At 41.3% G+C, this 17,012-nt stretch overlaps 1 protein-coding gene across 1 annotated transcript in view; it reads left to right on the plus strand.

The window, feature by feature from the left end:
• Nucleotides 1–4,495: 4,495 nt before the first annotated feature.
• Nucleotides 4,496–17,012, plus strand: part of tubgcp6 (tubulin gamma complex component 6) — a gene marked incomplete at its 5' end in the record, with an annotated part of 51,457 nt that continues 38,940 nt past the window's right edge. Inside the window, 7 exons of the mRNA XM_063004148.1 lie at nucleotides 4,496–5,239; nucleotides 7,228–7,391; nucleotides 9,598–9,814; nucleotides 9,985–10,146; nucleotides 10,285–10,406; nucleotides 12,328–12,391; nucleotides 12,478–12,587. Coding sequence (XP_062860218.1) covers nucleotides 4,496–5,239; nucleotides 7,228–7,391; nucleotides 9,598–9,814; nucleotides 9,985–10,146; nucleotides 10,285–10,406; nucleotides 12,328–12,391; nucleotides 12,478–12,587 — 1,583 coding nt within the window. The remainder of the gene's footprint in view (nucleotides 5,240–7,227; nucleotides 7,392–9,597; nucleotides 9,815–9,984; nucleotides 10,147–10,284; nucleotides 10,407–12,327; nucleotides 12,392–12,477; nucleotides 12,588–17,012) is intronic.

A 17,012-nucleotide genomic window follows, 5' to 3' on the forward strand; every position in this document is an offset into this window, starting at 1 on the left:
CACCGATTAACTATAAGATTTAGTTTTTCCATTGTATTAATAATTACACTTCTAATAAAGGGGAGCTTTTTATATTTTTACCTAAAAAATCCCTCCAGACAGGATTTCTAAATTATTAAAAATGACCAGGATTTGGCTTTTGTTTGGCTTTTTCGTGTTTCGATTGTTAAATAAAGGTGCCAGTTTAGTAAAACACAAAACTGCAGCTAAAGGAAAGAGTTCGTCAGGTAAAGACCAGGTAAGATGTTGTTACTTCTGCAGGAGTTTTTGCATTTTACACCATGAAGCATCACAACAGCTACAGATCAATGGACTGCATGTCTGCCTTCTCAAACAGAAGGTTCTAAAGGTTCCCTGGTTCTAAAACAGTGTAAAGATTTCCAAATGTGCGTACTATGATAGAGGTTATTGTCAACGCTATTATTGTCAAAATAGCTACTGATGGACAAATTTTTTTTCGTTATTATTGTTGTTTAGGACTAACGCTGAATTGAAAGATAATCTGACCAAAAATGCATTTGTTAGTTGTCTTGTTAAAAACTAGCCGTTTATTTATTTAAGTTAAAAAACATAGCTGCATGGTTATTGATGCATTTGTCATATATTTTAACCCCTATTTTATACACTGCCATAGCACCAGCAATTACATGAAATTTCAATCCGCCGCTCAGGTGGTGCAGCGATAAAATACGCTAGCACACCAGAGCTAGGATTTCGAATACATTGTATTATAAATCTCGGCTCTGCCATCTGGCTGTACATGAACAATGATTGGTTGTTGTTCACAGTGTGGGACAAGCCGGATCAGGGTTCCTCATAACTGTAATAATGTCAGTAATAATGCTGATTAGGGCGTGGCTCTCCGTGCACAAAGCTGATCCGCATATGAACTCGCCTTGTACATGTGAAAAGAGGCAGTAGGTACTGCACACGTGTCGGAGGGAGCGAAGCTCCTCAGTCAGCAGTGGAAGGTTATATCGTTAGAGGTGAAGCGTAACGCAATCAGGGTAATTGGATACGACTAGATTAGGGGAGAAAATTGGGGGTGGGGGGATTGGAGAAAAAGAAATTACCTATCCAACACACCCCCCTTTTCCCGAATCAAACCTGTCACCCAGTTCAAATGCCCGTCTGGCCCGTTTTTTTTATAATTAAGAATGTTTTACAGCCCCTGTTGTTCATGTTTTGTAGTTGTGGAGGAAACTGTATGAATTTGGCATGGTGGTAAAGCTGGTAGATAGGTGCCACACAGCACTAGGGTCCTAAAAGTTCCTTATCTCTGAAATTTCACTAGGTTTGATTCCATGTCTTCCAAAACGGTACTGCGACCTTTCGGCTATCAACTGAAAGGTTGAGAGTTCGAATCCCAGCTCTGCCATGCAGTCACTGTTGGGCCCTTGAGCCTTTTGGGCTTCCAAACAAGCTGGGATATGTGAAGAAAGAATTTCATTGTACTGTACACCTGTATATGTATATATGACAAATGAAGGCATTCTTCTATAAAAATGTATCTATTTGTGACTTAGTGAATGGATACATTTGTGTATCTGCGATAAACTAGCACCCTAATCAATCCCAGTGTTTTTTCTGACTAGAATGAAGCAGTTATTTAAAATAAATTAAAAGAACGTTTGCATGTGCTGTCCGGAACACCGTTAACGCACTGTAGCATAGCATAGCCAAATTCGTCCCTGACAGGCGGGCTTTGTTGGCGGAAGTGATCTGCACAAAAACGTTGAGAGGTCTAGCCAATCGCAGGTTGAAACAGTGGGTTTCATCCAATCATTTGTTTCGGGGGCCGGACTTTTGAAGAAAGCGCGGTGGCCATGGCAGTATGAGAGGAATTAGAAAGTGGGTATAATGTTTTGGTTACTGCAGAGGTACAGTTTATGTTGTAACTAGAGTGTAATATGAGTGACATTGTTGCTCATAGTAAACATGGAATAAATAGTTAGACTAGCTATTATAACGCTTTACAATGATTCAGGTGTGAGCAGTGCTAATGAGAGAAACCGAAGCAGGAATATCAACACTGCTCTGTAGTGTTGTTTACACCGAGCGTGACCAGGTGCGTGTACACACACACACACACACACACACACACACACACACACACACAAAACTGCTTTTCTGATAATGACGCTCAGTCAGGGATGTATGTACTGGTTATGAATGTACTGGGATGGTTAGCATGTTAGCTTACTTGCCTATGTTGGTCAGTCAACCTATGTACTAGTTAGCACGACGTGCAAGTGTAGCAAGCTAAACAAGGCGTATCAGACCACCATAGGTAGTAGCTAAACTATCTGCTGATTTACAGTTGTAAGTCAAAACACTGATTCAGAAACATCCTCTTCCAGCATTAGGTGGTTAATGTCTTTGTAGATCTTGACAAAAGTCTACTGTTAAATGTAGTTTACAATGAGTGTAGTCAAAGTTAAATGTTATTATTTATTTATTAGGATTTTAACGTCATGTTTTACACACTTTGGTTACATTCATGACAGGACATGTAGTTATTTGTTACACAAGCTTCATCAGTTCAAGTCTTTAATGTCAATCACAGTCATGGAAAAGTTTGTATCCCTAGTTCACCTCACTTGCATGTCTTTGGACTGTGGGAGGACACCGGAGCACCTGGAGGAAACCCACACGGACACAGGGAAACTCCACACAAAAAGGACCCGGACCGCTCCACCTGGGGATCGAACCCAGGACCTTCTTGCTGTGAGGCGACAGTGCTACCCCCAAAGTTAAATGAAATTAGATAAATAGATAGATTGATTGATTTATACTTAAATGATCTCGAAGGAAATTAAAGCTCCAGTACCATTATACAACAATAAAGGTACACACTATAAAATTTAACAGTACAAATTCAGAAAACGGAACAAACACAACAACAAACATGTACCTGTACTTTACATATATTGGATAACTTTAGCAATATATTGGGTAATTGTAGCAAATCCAACACTGCAATCAAGACATGTATGGAGACACTAGAGTCATAGACACATAAGTCTATTTTAACATCATGTTTTACACTTTGATTACATTTATGACAGGAACGGTAATTACCCATTACACAAGGTTCTTCAGTTCACAAAATTATATCGAACAGAGTAATGGACAATTTAGTGTCTCCAATTCACCTCACTTGCATGTCTTTGGACTGTGGGAGGAAACCGGAGCACCCGGAGGAAACCCACGTGGACACGGAGAGAACATGCAAACTCCACACAGAAAGGACCCGGGCCGCCCCACCTGGGGGTCAAACCCAGGACCTTCATGCTCTGTGCAGTTGTAAATGAAGAAAGAAATGAATGAATGAAAGCGCAGAGATGTAAAGTTTTTCATGTTTGAGATGTATTAAAACAGTGTAACTTGACTGTTATGTAACCTTTTCACTCTTATTTTGCTTCATGCTCATTGTTTTGAGTGTGTTGCAGGCATCAAATTATACATTTGTTTATAATCATTTAAGCTTTGTGCAGTGCAGCCAAACGTAAAGCTGGACACCTGATCACGTGCTTGTTGTACATCCCATTCTGAAGCCATACACATCAACGTGGCGCCTCCCCTATAAGGCTGTAGCAGGCTTTAATATGCTATGTAAGGATTCTAAAAAACTTTGTATTTTAACATTTCATTTAACGGTTCACATGCAGTGTTTTGAACATACCCAATTCCCAGAAAAGTTTGAAAGGACACTTTCTAAAAATGCAACAAAAACTGATATGTAATTTGTTAATTCACTTGAACTTTAATTTAGCAGGCGAAAGGACAAAGAAAAGATTTGAAATGTACCTAATTAAGGTCTTTAGTCTCCTTGTTCAAAATTCACCAACCCAGAAATTGATGCCTCATCACACAAAAAAAAAGCTGTGATTTGAAAAATGAAGATACTAATTGTGGCAGTTTTTCAAGTGGAAGTTTTGCAACACTGTAAGACATGTTTTTAAATTAAAACGCCTGTTTTGGGTGGCACAGTTGCTCGGTGGGTAGCACTGTCGCCTCACAGCAAGAAGGTCCTGAGTTTGATTCCCAGGTGGAGCGGATCGGGTCCTTTCCGTGTGGAGTTTGCATGTTCTCTCCGTGTCTGTGTGGGTTTTCTCCGGGAGCTCCGGTTTCCTCCCACAGTCCAAAGACATGCAAGTGAGGTGTATTGGAGATACAAAATTGTTCATGACTGTGTTTGACATTAATCTTGAATCTTGTGTAACCAGTGATTACCAACGTGTGTAAAACATGCCATTAAAATCCTAATAAATTCATAAATAAATCCCCACTGTCACAGTGTTTTGGTATTTGTTTTGTAAATGCAAAGTATGTTCATTAAACATTGGTATCATATCAGTAGTCATTTAGGGTGCCTGTCAATTTTTTTTTTTTTTCAGATCAAACGATGCACTGATCTCATTAACAGTAAGTGACCATGAATTGCAGCTGGGGTTCACCAAAAACCTCTTCTGGTTTCACTACCAGCGGCAGCAGCATCACAGGACTCATTGGTGCACTTTGTGACTGCAGCCTGTCCGGAGTGTCATGGAAGCGCCGCTCCATGGGAAGTGTCTCGCGCTCTGAGCTTCATCGCACCCTCCGAAGGTGCGCCTACGCAACACTCCTCTCCAAACTTTTCCAAGACTGCTCTTCCAAATCCAGCTCCTCAGCACCGAATGCTTTGTCCAACACACCATCCTACAACAAAATGCTCATGATTTCCTTTGACCTCCGCGTCTCGGGTCATAGCGAGGAAGCCGAGAAGCTTGAGGGCCTCCTTGAGCTGCTGCGAGAAGTATCCTGCTCCTCCGGTCTATCTGAGCTTGAATCAGTGCTGGAGCTTTTGGCACAGCTAGCAGGTTCAGCTCCATCCCATGTGCCCTCTTTCAGCAGGGACTGTATGCGGCGCAACCGCCCCGTGCTACGCAGACCTCCACTTCCGGGCTACGTGGACAACGAGCTACAGAGGCTGGAGAGTAGGACTTGGGCTCTAGTATGTGAGGAGGAATGGGGGGCATTGGGGGGAGTGTGTACGACCCTCAATTTACTAGATGCTCCTCCAGGAACTGGGCTCTTTGGTTTGCAAAGTAGACATGCAGAGGAGGAGAGATTTGAGAGGGATACTAGACTGTCTCTGTTCGGGGCATTGCAGCACTCGAGGACGGCAGACCTTGATGTCCGATTGGATCTGCCACCAGTGCCCAGCAACGCAGAGGTCACAGGACTGACGATTCGGGTGAGATGTCTATTCTGTCTGCCAGATTTTTGGATTGAGTTAGCTTTATATTTAGACACTGAAATTCAATATTCAAAATTCACTGTTCAAATATATATAGTTCATTAAATTCACATACTTCACACACTATAAGGCCAAATGTAAGTGGACACCAAGACCTGGTTGGACATTCCAAAACAATCGGTATTTATATGGATTTAAATTAAATGAATTTTTCGTATAATGTGAACTATCTTCATTCACAAAAACTCTCAAACCATTATACACTCCTGGGCTAAAAAATCAGCCAAACCTAAAACAAACAAACAATAAAAAAAACTATTTTGAACACACAAACATGAATTTGTCTTTGCGTACAAGAAGACAAAAAGAGTCAGGCCTCAAGAGTGCATTTTCTTAGATCCTGTTCATTTTCTGAACAATTTAAGGACCATTAAAAGGATTTTTGGGTTCGGCCAATTAATTTTGCCCAGGAGTGTACTTCCATCTTTATTGAACATATTAACTTATTGCTTATTACACAGTCTGGTTTTGCATGTATCCCCTTGAGCTGGGAATCTGATGATATAAACAGCTGTTTGAAATATGTAATGGTTGATATATAAAGGGGTTGGACAATGAAACTGAAGCACCTGGTTTTAGACCACAATAATTTATTAGTATGGTGTAGGGCCTCCTTTTGCGGCCAATACAGCGTCAATTTGTCTTGGAGATGACATATACAAGTCCTGCACAGTGGTCAGAGGGATTTTAAGCCATTCTTCTTGCAGGATAGTGGCCAGGTCACTACGTGATGCTGGTAGAGGAAAACGTTTCCTGACTCGCTTCTCCAAAACACCCCAAAGTGGCTCAATAATATTTAGATCTGCTGACTGTGCAGGCCATGGGAGATGTTCAACTTCACTTTCATGTTCATCAAACCAATCTTTCACCAGTCTTGCTGTGTGTATTGGTGCATTGTCATCCTGATACACGGCACCGCCATTGGATGCACATGGTCCTCCAGAATGGTTCGGTAGTCCTTGGCAGTGACGTGCCCATCTAGCACAAGTATTGGGCCAAGGGAATGCCATGATATGGCAGCCCAAACCATCACTGATCCACCCCCATGCTTCACTCTGGGCATGCAACAGTCTGGGTGGTATGCTTCTTTGGGGCTTCTCCACACCGTAACTCTCCCGGATGTGGGGAAAACAGTAAAGGTGGACTCATCAGAGAACAATACATGTTTCACATTGTCCACAGCCCAAGATTTGCGCTCCTTGCACCATTGAAACCGACGTTTGGCATTGGCACGAGTGACCAAAGGTTTGGCTATAGCAGCCCTGCCGTGTATATTGACCCTGTGGAGCTCCCGACGGACAGTTCTGGTGGAAACAGGAGAGTTGAGGTGCACATTTAATTCTGCCGTGATTTGGGCAGCCGTGGTTTTATGTTTTTTGGATACAATCCGGGTTAGCACCCGAACATCCCTTTCAGACAGCTTCCTCTTGCGTCCACAGTTAATCCTGTTGGATGTGGTTTGTCCTTCTTGGTGGTATGCTGACATTACCCTGGATACCGTGGCTCTTGATACATCACAAAGACTTGCTGTCTTGGTCACAGATGCGCCAGCAAGACGTGCACCAACAATTTGTCCTCTTTTGAACTCTGGTATGTCACCCATAATGTTGTGTGCATTGCAATATTTTGAGCAAAACTGCTCTTACCCTGCTAATTGAACCTTCACACTCTGCTCTTACTGGTGCAATGTGCAATTAATGAAGATTGGCCACCAGACTGGTCCAATTTAGCCATGAAACCTCCCACACTAAAATGACAGGTGTTTCAGTTTCATTGTCCAACCCCTGTGTATATAAGCAAAATTTAAAGTGGCCAGCCACTTTGTTTTTAGCTGAGTTTTTAAAAATCCATTGTTTACATAGCTGTATACTTCAAACTGAAAGACCAGGTATGCTATTTCACATTAGTCATTTTTGTGTGTTCAGGTTCCTCAATGTTTGGATCAGTCTGAGGATGAAGGCTTCCAGTCTGCCTCTAATCTGACTCCCGACTCACAGTCTGAGCAGAGTTCTAGTCCGGAGCCTGATGTCTGGGAGGCTCTGCGCACATTTGTACCTGCCAGACGGCGCTGCTGGGAAAACGTGGGCTGGTAGGAGGCAGAATATAATTTGCACTAGACTCATATGGCTACATGTGCTATATTTTTAATAGAGATGGAACGATCGATCGGCTATGAATCGGTATCAGCCGATTTTTAATCAAAATATGCTATCGGCGATCGGCCGATATCTCCTAAAAGTAGCCGATCCGATCGTGTGATTATATAAAGATCACGTTAAGTTAACAGCTCAGTGGATTGATCCACACTTTGAGCTACAAAGCACCAACCATCACATCACCATTCATCAACAATCGTACAGAAACAATCGTGAAAGCTCTTCATGACCTAAAATAACATCATTAACGTTGTGCATCATACATACGATGTAATTTTGCTGATTGTAATATTTACTTTAAAAAGATAATTCAACACGGTCACATCTGAGTCGATTCTATGAGCACATTATATAAACTCCTGGTTCACTTTGGTAAATCGTAAGCGGTTCTTGCTTGTGATGTAGATGAGAACAGAAAACGTTACAGAGCCAATCCGAGGCAAAAGTTTATTCATTACCAAATTCGTTAGTTCAGGATCATCTGCTGAACTTCATCATCAGAAAACTTTTAGCTCCTTAGACGGAACGAGTCTGATTTGGTTACAGATCTGTGGTAATAACAGTTTAATTAAGCCTTTTAATTAAGCTTTTTAATTAAGCTTTTTAATGTAAGAGAGTCACACAAAATGTTCTGTAGTAGTTGGTGTTTATTTAAAACCACGACATTTAATTAATAACAGAAAACACGGAGCGTGCGCTGCTCTGGTTTATCTTCACTGTGAGGCTCTTTTTAAGTTTATTTACTTTATTTACTGCTAAATCACCCCCCCCCCGGATCGGAATCGGCTATCGGCCGATATCCCTGAAAGGAGATCGGAATCGGTGCCAAAAACCCCGATCGGTACATTTTTAACCATCAATTCACAATCAATAAATCAGAATGACAAAGTGAAAGCATTCTTTTAGTTTTTTTAATTACAAAAAACTGAAATCTTTCACTCACAAAGTATTCAAACCCCTTGCTATGGTACTTCTATTTGTGTTCATGCAAATGTTTCGACACCCTTAAAGCCTTTGATAAAGTAGAATGTATGGCAAGTACCACTGCACAGTAGAAAAGTTTAACACCTCTAGGACTTTCTGTATTTTATAGCCACCATACAGGCAGTTCTATCTCTGAGATTTTTATGATTTTACCTTGACCTCCTCAATTCTGCCTAGCTTTGAGTTTGATGACCATAGCTTCTGATTTTATTTTTCAATCCCCAGTCAGCTGTTTAATGGATTCCATGGATGTTAAGTGTTAGAAGAGAACTTGACAGGTTGAAGAATTGATTATGCTCTTGAACTGTCATAAGCTGACGACTCTTAATGACAGTTCTTGACCTGCTCAATGTCCTGTCAAGTCAATTAAGGTCTAATGAGTTTTGAGATATTACAGCTGAAAGGATTTCCAATCGTGCTATAATTAGTATTAGATTTTTTTTCGCCTATTCTTTAAGTTTATCAAATATAAAGTAACTGTGTGTTACCATTTGCAGAAAAAAAACTTTAAATAAAAATAGGCCAGGGTTGTATCTAAACTTTTGCATACATCATATACATCAGATAAATACATGTGTTGGTTTGGCTTATTAGACACACCTACCTTTATTATACAGTGATTGTACTCTTTGTTAGGCGTGGCACAGTGGCTCGTTATACAGCAGGAGAATTCTGTGTTTGATTCCCAGGTGGAGCAATCCGGGTCCTTTCTGTATGGAGTTTGCATATTCTCCCTGTGTCTGTGTGGGTTTCCTCCCACAGTCCAAAGACATGCAAGTGAGGTGAATTGGAGATACAGTACCATTTTTAGAGACTTGAGAAGTCGATGCTAAGGTGCATTGAAAATCTTGTGGGGCTTGTGATGGGCCCATATCATACTAGAACACTTCTTTTTCAACTTATCATTCATATGAATCTGGAACCTTCTTAATCACTGGCCAGTGGGTTTAGATGTAAATGTACCTAACTGATCCAAATTTGTATACCCTTTATTATTTTTCTTTTGTATTTATGGCTGATGTGGCATAGTTGTGTGATTTTAATAGTCACTATGCATAGCATCCAGTTGAGCAGAATAAGAAGCAGGAAATTGAATTAGAGCATTTGGTGCTGTCTGGAAAAAAAAAAAAAACTAATTCTGTGTTCTGCTTCTAGTCCTCCAGGTCAGAAAGAACCTCCATATCTGACTGAGGCCGGCAGGGGGGCGTTCGATCAGCTGTACCGATTGTGGGAGGGTGAGATGAGGAATATGCTCTCCACTCAGACTCCCTCTCCTCTTCTCCCTCTGCCTCTGGACTGCCAAAGTCAGCTTGTTAAAGACCTTCTTAATGTACTCATAGGGGTGGCCTCTGGTACTTTCCCTCTAAACGAGGTGATTAGAAATGCTTTTAATTACACTTCATATGTGTAGCATAAAAAAAAAATACGGATTGCTTCTTTACACTTTGAGGAATAGGCGATGTAGGTAATGAAGCACTTATTGGCTTGTGGATATGCTAATCGTCTTTATTCACTTCGCTCACTCCGCACACTCTGTTCCAGACGAGTGTGCACTTTGATGTGCATGCAGATGTGTGTGTGTCGGGAACGTCCCCGGAGAGTGTGACCCGCCTGTTAGAGGAGGTGGCGCAATATGGCACTCACTACCTTCGCCTGAGCCGCTTCTCTCTGGGTTCTGCTGATAAGAAAGGCCTAGTGTTTCAGGTAATGGCTCAACATTCAGCATGGCTGACCTTGCTTTGCATCAAGGACGGCTGGCAGCTTTTCTCCATCGGATTTGTATCAAAACCTTACGAAAACAAATCTAATAAGTGTTTTTTTTTTTCTGTTTGCATGTGTCAGGCATTTACAGGTGGCCTAAGGCGCTATCTGCACTACTACAGGGCGTGTGTTCTGAGTACGCCAGCAGCACTCAGTCTGCTTACCATCGGCTTCCATTTCCGCAAGCTAGGACGCCAGCTCAGGTAGAAATCCCTGTTTTTTTTCAATATTTCCGATAGCTTTTTTATTTAGCTTGTTCTTAATTATATAGCATTGAAATTCATGCTTGTGTGTTACTGGGTGACCTTATAGACCCAGCTGTGCTTTTCCAAGCTCCAATTGAGCTGCTGATAAGAATAATTGAAACAAACAGAATGCACCTGTCCACAATTTGGAGTGTTACAAAAAAGCTTGGAATAAATTTGTGAACAGAAGATTTCAGTTTTTCTCTAAAAACGTTGGTTCACTTTGCCATTATGTGATAGTGTAGATTAATTGGTAAAAATGCACAATAAATTCATTAAAAATCAAATCTACCATGCAATTTAAGGTGTCTGAATACTTTTTTAATCCATCATGTTGCTAGTCCCATAGTTAGGGGCTAAATTCACAGGAAAATGCGCCTAATTTCACGGACCTCGTTTCTCCAAAAATGACAAATTTCATGGATTTTTAATGAAAAGTGCCACATTTCACAAGTGTCATTAAATTATAAACACTCATAAACTGAATGATAGAATAAATGAAAGCTACAATACACAGAACAGCCTACGTTAATAGTTGAATGTGAACCTAGAACATCCAGCGACGATCTCAAATACGAAAATACTCCTCCGTGTCTTCACATCCCCCCCAGCATCCACAGAATTGGTTGGGAGTTTTCCAAACTCAGTTACCCGAGTCGTGTTTTTAGCTGCCTTAGGCTTCGACATCTTGGACATTTTGACTAACCGATTGCTAACTGAATTGCCGTAGGATTGCTAGTGTATAAGACTGATTCTGTGGGTGTGGTGTGCGGACGATGTTTGATGTATGTGTTTACATATTGAGTGCTTTTTTTGGTCTCTTGGGGATTCCATAATCAACCATGTGTGCTTCTCTACACACGTGATCATCTCTGTGTAGTCTGTGCGTTAAAAGAACAAGCCAGTAAAGTATTATGCTTCCAGTAGTTTGTCTATGTACAGTTTATTTCTTACATTATAAACTCAGCAAACTTTAAAGACAGTCAATTACACTAGGACCGCCACAATGTGCAAATTAACCAGTAAACGTGAGGCACTTCAACACGAAACATCGCGAAACACAAACCTTACATTTAAAATTTCACAGAAAATTGCATATTACACAGGAAACTGCTCATTTCGCAGTCTGTCACACGATTTTTACGTCCGTAGGGCCTTTAGGGCCTTACTCATAGTACATGTCTTGAATGCAGCAGATATGATCAGCATAAAAAACTTTGATAGGGGCCAAATCATTTTGGCCATATGGTGCTGGCCAAATAGGCTTTTTGATGAACACCCACAGACAGTGGTCTGAGAGGGGACAAGCCACAAACCCCCGACAGGTTGTTGGATAGCCATGACTCTGATGAAATTTTAATTGAGGAAATAAGCCCTACTGGAACTTTCAGGCATTATTTTTCAACACTTAATAAATATAATATAATAAATATTAATACAGTATTATCATAAAGCTATGGTTTTTTTTTTCCAACATAGTTATCACCACCAAAATGTCATTCTGTAACATGTTTGCGATAGTTATGGCACCACTTATCTCTGCCATTCAATGGTCAGGACTTTCTCAGGCATCATAAGTACTTAAGATACTTAATTGCAGTATGCTACAGGTATAGGCTCTAAAAATGTAAAAAACTAAATGTGGGCTGAACGATTTTTTGACCTCACTTTTATGTGGAGCTCGGCAAGAAGCACTGCTGAGATTTTATGCATGTTGTTAGCTTTAAGCAAGTAACCCCTAGTTGATTAAGTGTATTTGTGAAAATGTGCTACATTCAAGTGCATCTTGCTTACCTGTTGCTCTTACTCTAGCAGATGTTGTAAGTGGAAAACTGATGTGCTAATGATAGTAATTCCACTATGTCTGTGTGCTCGGCAGATACCTGGCAGAGCTCTGCTGTGTAAATGGTGTTGCTACTGGATGTCAGCCTACATTTCCTGTGGTGAGAGACACGGTTCAGTTTTTTTAGATTCACTGTTAAATATAAGGTACTGTTTTTAATAGATTAAGGGGGTTCTGGTTTCTTAGGGAGTCAAGCTTCTATCCTACCTGTATAATGAAGCACAGAGTAACTGCAGTAATGAGAACTACCCAGTACTGCTGTCGCTGCTGAAGAGCAGCTGTGAGCCTTACACAAGGTCAGTATGACCTCTCGCTTGCTCTCTCTCTCTCTCTCTCTCTCTCTCTTTCTCTTCCTCTCTCTCAGAGGTCCATAAATATAATGTAATAAATGTATTCGCACCTGCACAATTTCTTGTGTTTTTGCAGATCGCTAAAATTATGTTTAATAATACACAAAGATAATCCAACTAAACATATTATGCCTTTTTAATGACTTTTTTTACTGAAGTAAAAATATTGTTCAGCCTTACTTGGCCCTATGTGGAAAAACTAATTTCCCCTTAAGCTATTATATCAGGTGGCAGATTGGTTTAGTTTCACTAGCCACACCTAGGCAGATTGATGCCAGACCTGTTGAATTTAAGCATCACTTAAATAGAACCTGTCTGCCAGGCTAGAAGGTGTCAAAAAGCAGCACTACTGATGCAAACCGAAGTCATTAAAATATACATTAACATTTGCAGCATTTAGCAGACACTCTTATCCAAACAACTTAAAGAAGTGCTGCCACAGTAAACATTTCCTACTCGAGTTTAAGTAGAGTTTTTTTATAGAATTAAATAAAAGCGTTAGCAGGTACATGTTAGTTCTCAGCTTAAGTGCTTTGTAATGAGGTGGGTTTTTAGACATCTTTTGAAGACAGTGAGAGACTCAGATGTTCGGACAGACAGAGGAAGTTTGGTCCACCACTTGGGTGCAAGTACAGAGAAAAGCCTTGATGTGTGTCTTTCCTGAGTTCTGGGTGGAGGATCAAGGCGAGCGGGACTAGTGGCGGAGGTTGTGTGGTACAGAGCAGGGTTTGATGAGTTCTCTAAGGTAGCTTTTGGCTTTGTAGGTGAGCATTGTTGTTTTAAACTGAATGCGTACAGCTACAGGAAGCCAGTGAAGAGAACGCAGCAGTGGGGTGATGTGGCAGTGTTTAGGTCTGGGTTACAAAGCCATTGCCAAGCCAAGGCTTTGGGACTCCAGAGAACCACAGTGAGAGCCATTATTCACAAATGGAGAAAGTAGTCATAGAATAGCAAGACCTTAAAAGGGCAGTTCATTCTTAAACCCTCCAGTGTAGCAGAATTAAAACAGTTCTGCAAAGAAAAGCCAAAATTCCTCCACAGTGTTGTAAAAGACTCATCACAAGTTATTGCGGGAGTTTAATTGCGGTTGTTTTTGCAAAGGGAGGCACAACCAGTTATTAGGTTCAGGTTTTCATCTTCAATAAATTAAACAATCATTTAAAAACTGCATTTTTTATGTTTACATGTCTTACAATATTGTTTTGGATCCTCCATCTAATTTTAATACATGACAGACTTAAAAAAATAGAAGAATTTGCTAAGGAGTAAATACTTTTTCACAGCACTGTACATGTCTTGACACTTTTTGATTGGCCTGCACAGAGCCCTGACCCCAACCCAATTAAACGCCATAAGGATTAATCTGGTGCTTGCAAGCCTTTTTTTCTTTCCTTATGTGAAGTTCAGAAGGATCTGAAACCATTTACTATGACAAATGAGTGTAAATAGAAAACATCAAGAAGGGCAAATTTCCTTTTTTTCCCCATGGTACCGTACATGTATTGCAGTGATTTGCTAATATAAGGCATAAAATGAATGTTTCTATTTTCTCTGGTTGGTATATTAGAGAAACATTGCTGGGGATCACGGCATCAGCAGCATACCAAGTCAGCTGTTCACCAGGTGACAGGCACATAATATACTTGCCTCAGGTTTCTCTGATTCTGGTTTCTGTTAGTACTATTATCTGATTTTAGCAGTTACAAGATTTAGTGGCCATACACTTATCAGCCATAACATTAAACCACCTCCTTGTTTCTACACTCACTGTCCATTTTATCAGCTCCACTTACCATATAGAAGCACTTTGTAGTTCTACAATTACTGACTGTAGTCCATCTGTTTCTCTACATACCTTTTTAGCCTGCTTTCATCCTGTTCTTCAATGGTCAGGACCCCTACAGGACCACCACAGAGCAGGTATTATTAGGGTGGTGGATCATTCTCATCACTGCAGTGACACTGACATGGTGGTGGTGTGTTAGTGTGTGTTGTGCTGTATGAGTGGATCAGATACAGCAGCGCTGCTGGAGTTTTTAAATACCGTGTCCACTCACTGTCCACCCTATTAGACACTCCTACCTAGTTGGTCCACCTTGTAGATGTAAAGTCAGAGACGATCGCTCATCTAGTGCTGGTGTTTGAGTTGGTCATCTTCTAGACCTTCATAAGTGGTCACAGGACGCTGCCCACGGGGTGCTGCTGATATTTTTGGTTGGTGGACTATTCTCAGTCCAGCAGTGACAGTGAGGTGTTTAAAAACTCCATCAGCATTGCTGTGTCTGATCCACTCATACCAGCACAACACACACTAACACACCACCACCATGTCAGTGTCACTGCAGTGCTGAGAATGATCCACCACCCAAATAATACCTACTCTGTAGTGATCCTGTGTGGGTCCTGACCATTAAAGAACAGCATGAAGGGGGGCTAACAAAGTATGCAGAGAAACAGATGGACTACAGTCAGTAATTGTAGAACTACAAAGTGCTTCTATATGGTAAGTGGAGCTGATAAAATGGACAGTGAGTGTAGAAACAAAGAGGTGGTTTTAATGTTATGGCTGATAAGTGTATAAACACTATATTATTTTATATCAAAATAAAACCTTTATCAGGTGTCAAGAATACTGTTAAGACCCCTGGATTTTACCCCAGGGTTATTTAGCGGATGAATTTTGGTACTCTTATGGCATATGGCTTGTTGGTTAGCTTCTGTAAAACCTAAACACCTCAGGCATTATTTCAGCCCGATAGGTGCAAAATAGACTTTTCCTGCTTTATCTCCCAATCCAGTCATTTCCAATTTCTATTTGTAAATCCATTCCCGCTTGCACAACCCCTGATCTTATCAGGGAGAGCTGATCACCACTTGCCCCCTCCGACACATGTCCAGGCTGTCCTCGCTTTGAATAACCTGTCATTGTTGGGTTCCCACACAGAGCTGTATTGCATACGAAGTGCCATGCCATGCTCTGTGTGACAAACGCCCCGACCATTCCCGGAGATTGCATATTGCAGAGGGAGGAAATCTGTCCGACTTTTCTTCCTTTTGTGATTGTCTGCTGAGATTAGAACTTGCCAGTTCAAACACTGCAGTGGTGTGCTAGTGTGTCAGATAGCTGCATCACTCAAGTGCCCCAATCTTTCATTTCTCATCATTTCTACTACTATTTTTTGCAATTTGACTTTCTAATAATATGAGCCACACTACTAAGTTAAAATATACAGTGTATCACAAAAGTGAGTACACCCCTCACATTTCTGCAGCTATTTAAGTATATCTTTTCATGGGACAACACTGACAAAATGACACTTTGACACAATGAAAAGTAGTCTGTGTGCAGCTTATATAACAGTGTAAATTTATTCTTCCCTCAAAATAACTCAATATACAGCCATTAATGTCTAAACCACCGGCAACAAAAGTGAGTACACCCCTAAGAGACTACACCCCTAAATGTCCAAATTGAGCACTGCTTGTCATTTTCCCTCCAAAATGTCATGTGACTCGTTAGTGTTACTAGGTCTCAGGTGTGCATAGGGAGCAGGTGTGTTCAATTTAGTAGTACAGCTCTCACACTCTCTCATACTGGTCACTGAAAGTTCCAACATGGCACCTCATGGCAAAGAACTCTCTGAGGATCTTAAAAGACGAATTATTGCGCTACATGAAGATGGCCAAGGCTACAAGAAGATTGCCAACACCCTGAAACTGAGCTGCAGCACAGTGGCCAAGATCATCCAGCGTTTTAAAAGAGCAGGGTCCACTCAGAACAGACCTTGCGTTGGTCGTCCAAAGAAGCTGAGTGCACGTGCTCAGCGTCACATCCAACTGCTGTCTTTGAAAGATAGGCGCAGGAGTGCTGTCAGCATTGCTGCAGAGATTGAAAAGGTGGGGGGTCAGCCTGTCAGGGCTCAGACCATACGCCGCACACTACATCAAATTGGTCTGCATGGCTGTCACCCCAGAAGGAAGCCTCTTCTGAAGTCTCTACACAAGAAAGCCCGCAAACAGTTTGCTGAAGACATGTCAACAAAGGACATGGATTACTGGAACCATGTCCTATGGTCTGATGAGACCAAGATTAATTTGTTTGGTTCAGATGGTCTCAAGCATGTGTGGCGGCAATCATTTGAGGAGTACAAAGATAAGTGTGTCATGCCTACAGTCAAGCATGGTGGTGGGAATGCCATGGTCTGGGGCTGCATGAGTGCAGCAGGTGTTGGGGAGTTACATTTCATTGAGGGACACATGAACTCCAATATGTACTGTGAAATACTGAAGCAGAGCATGATCCCCTCCCTCCGGAAACTGGGTCGCAGGGCAGTGTTCCAGCATGATAATGACCCCAAACACACCTCTTAG

The sequence above is a fragment of the Trichomycterus rosablanca genome, chromosome 1, assembly GCF_030014385.1.
Source record: "Trichomycterus rosablanca isolate fTriRos1 chromosome 1, fTriRos1.hap1, whole genome shotgun sequence".
NCBI lineage: Eukaryota > Metazoa > Chordata > Actinopteri > Siluriformes > Trichomycteridae > Trichomycterus > Trichomycterus rosablanca.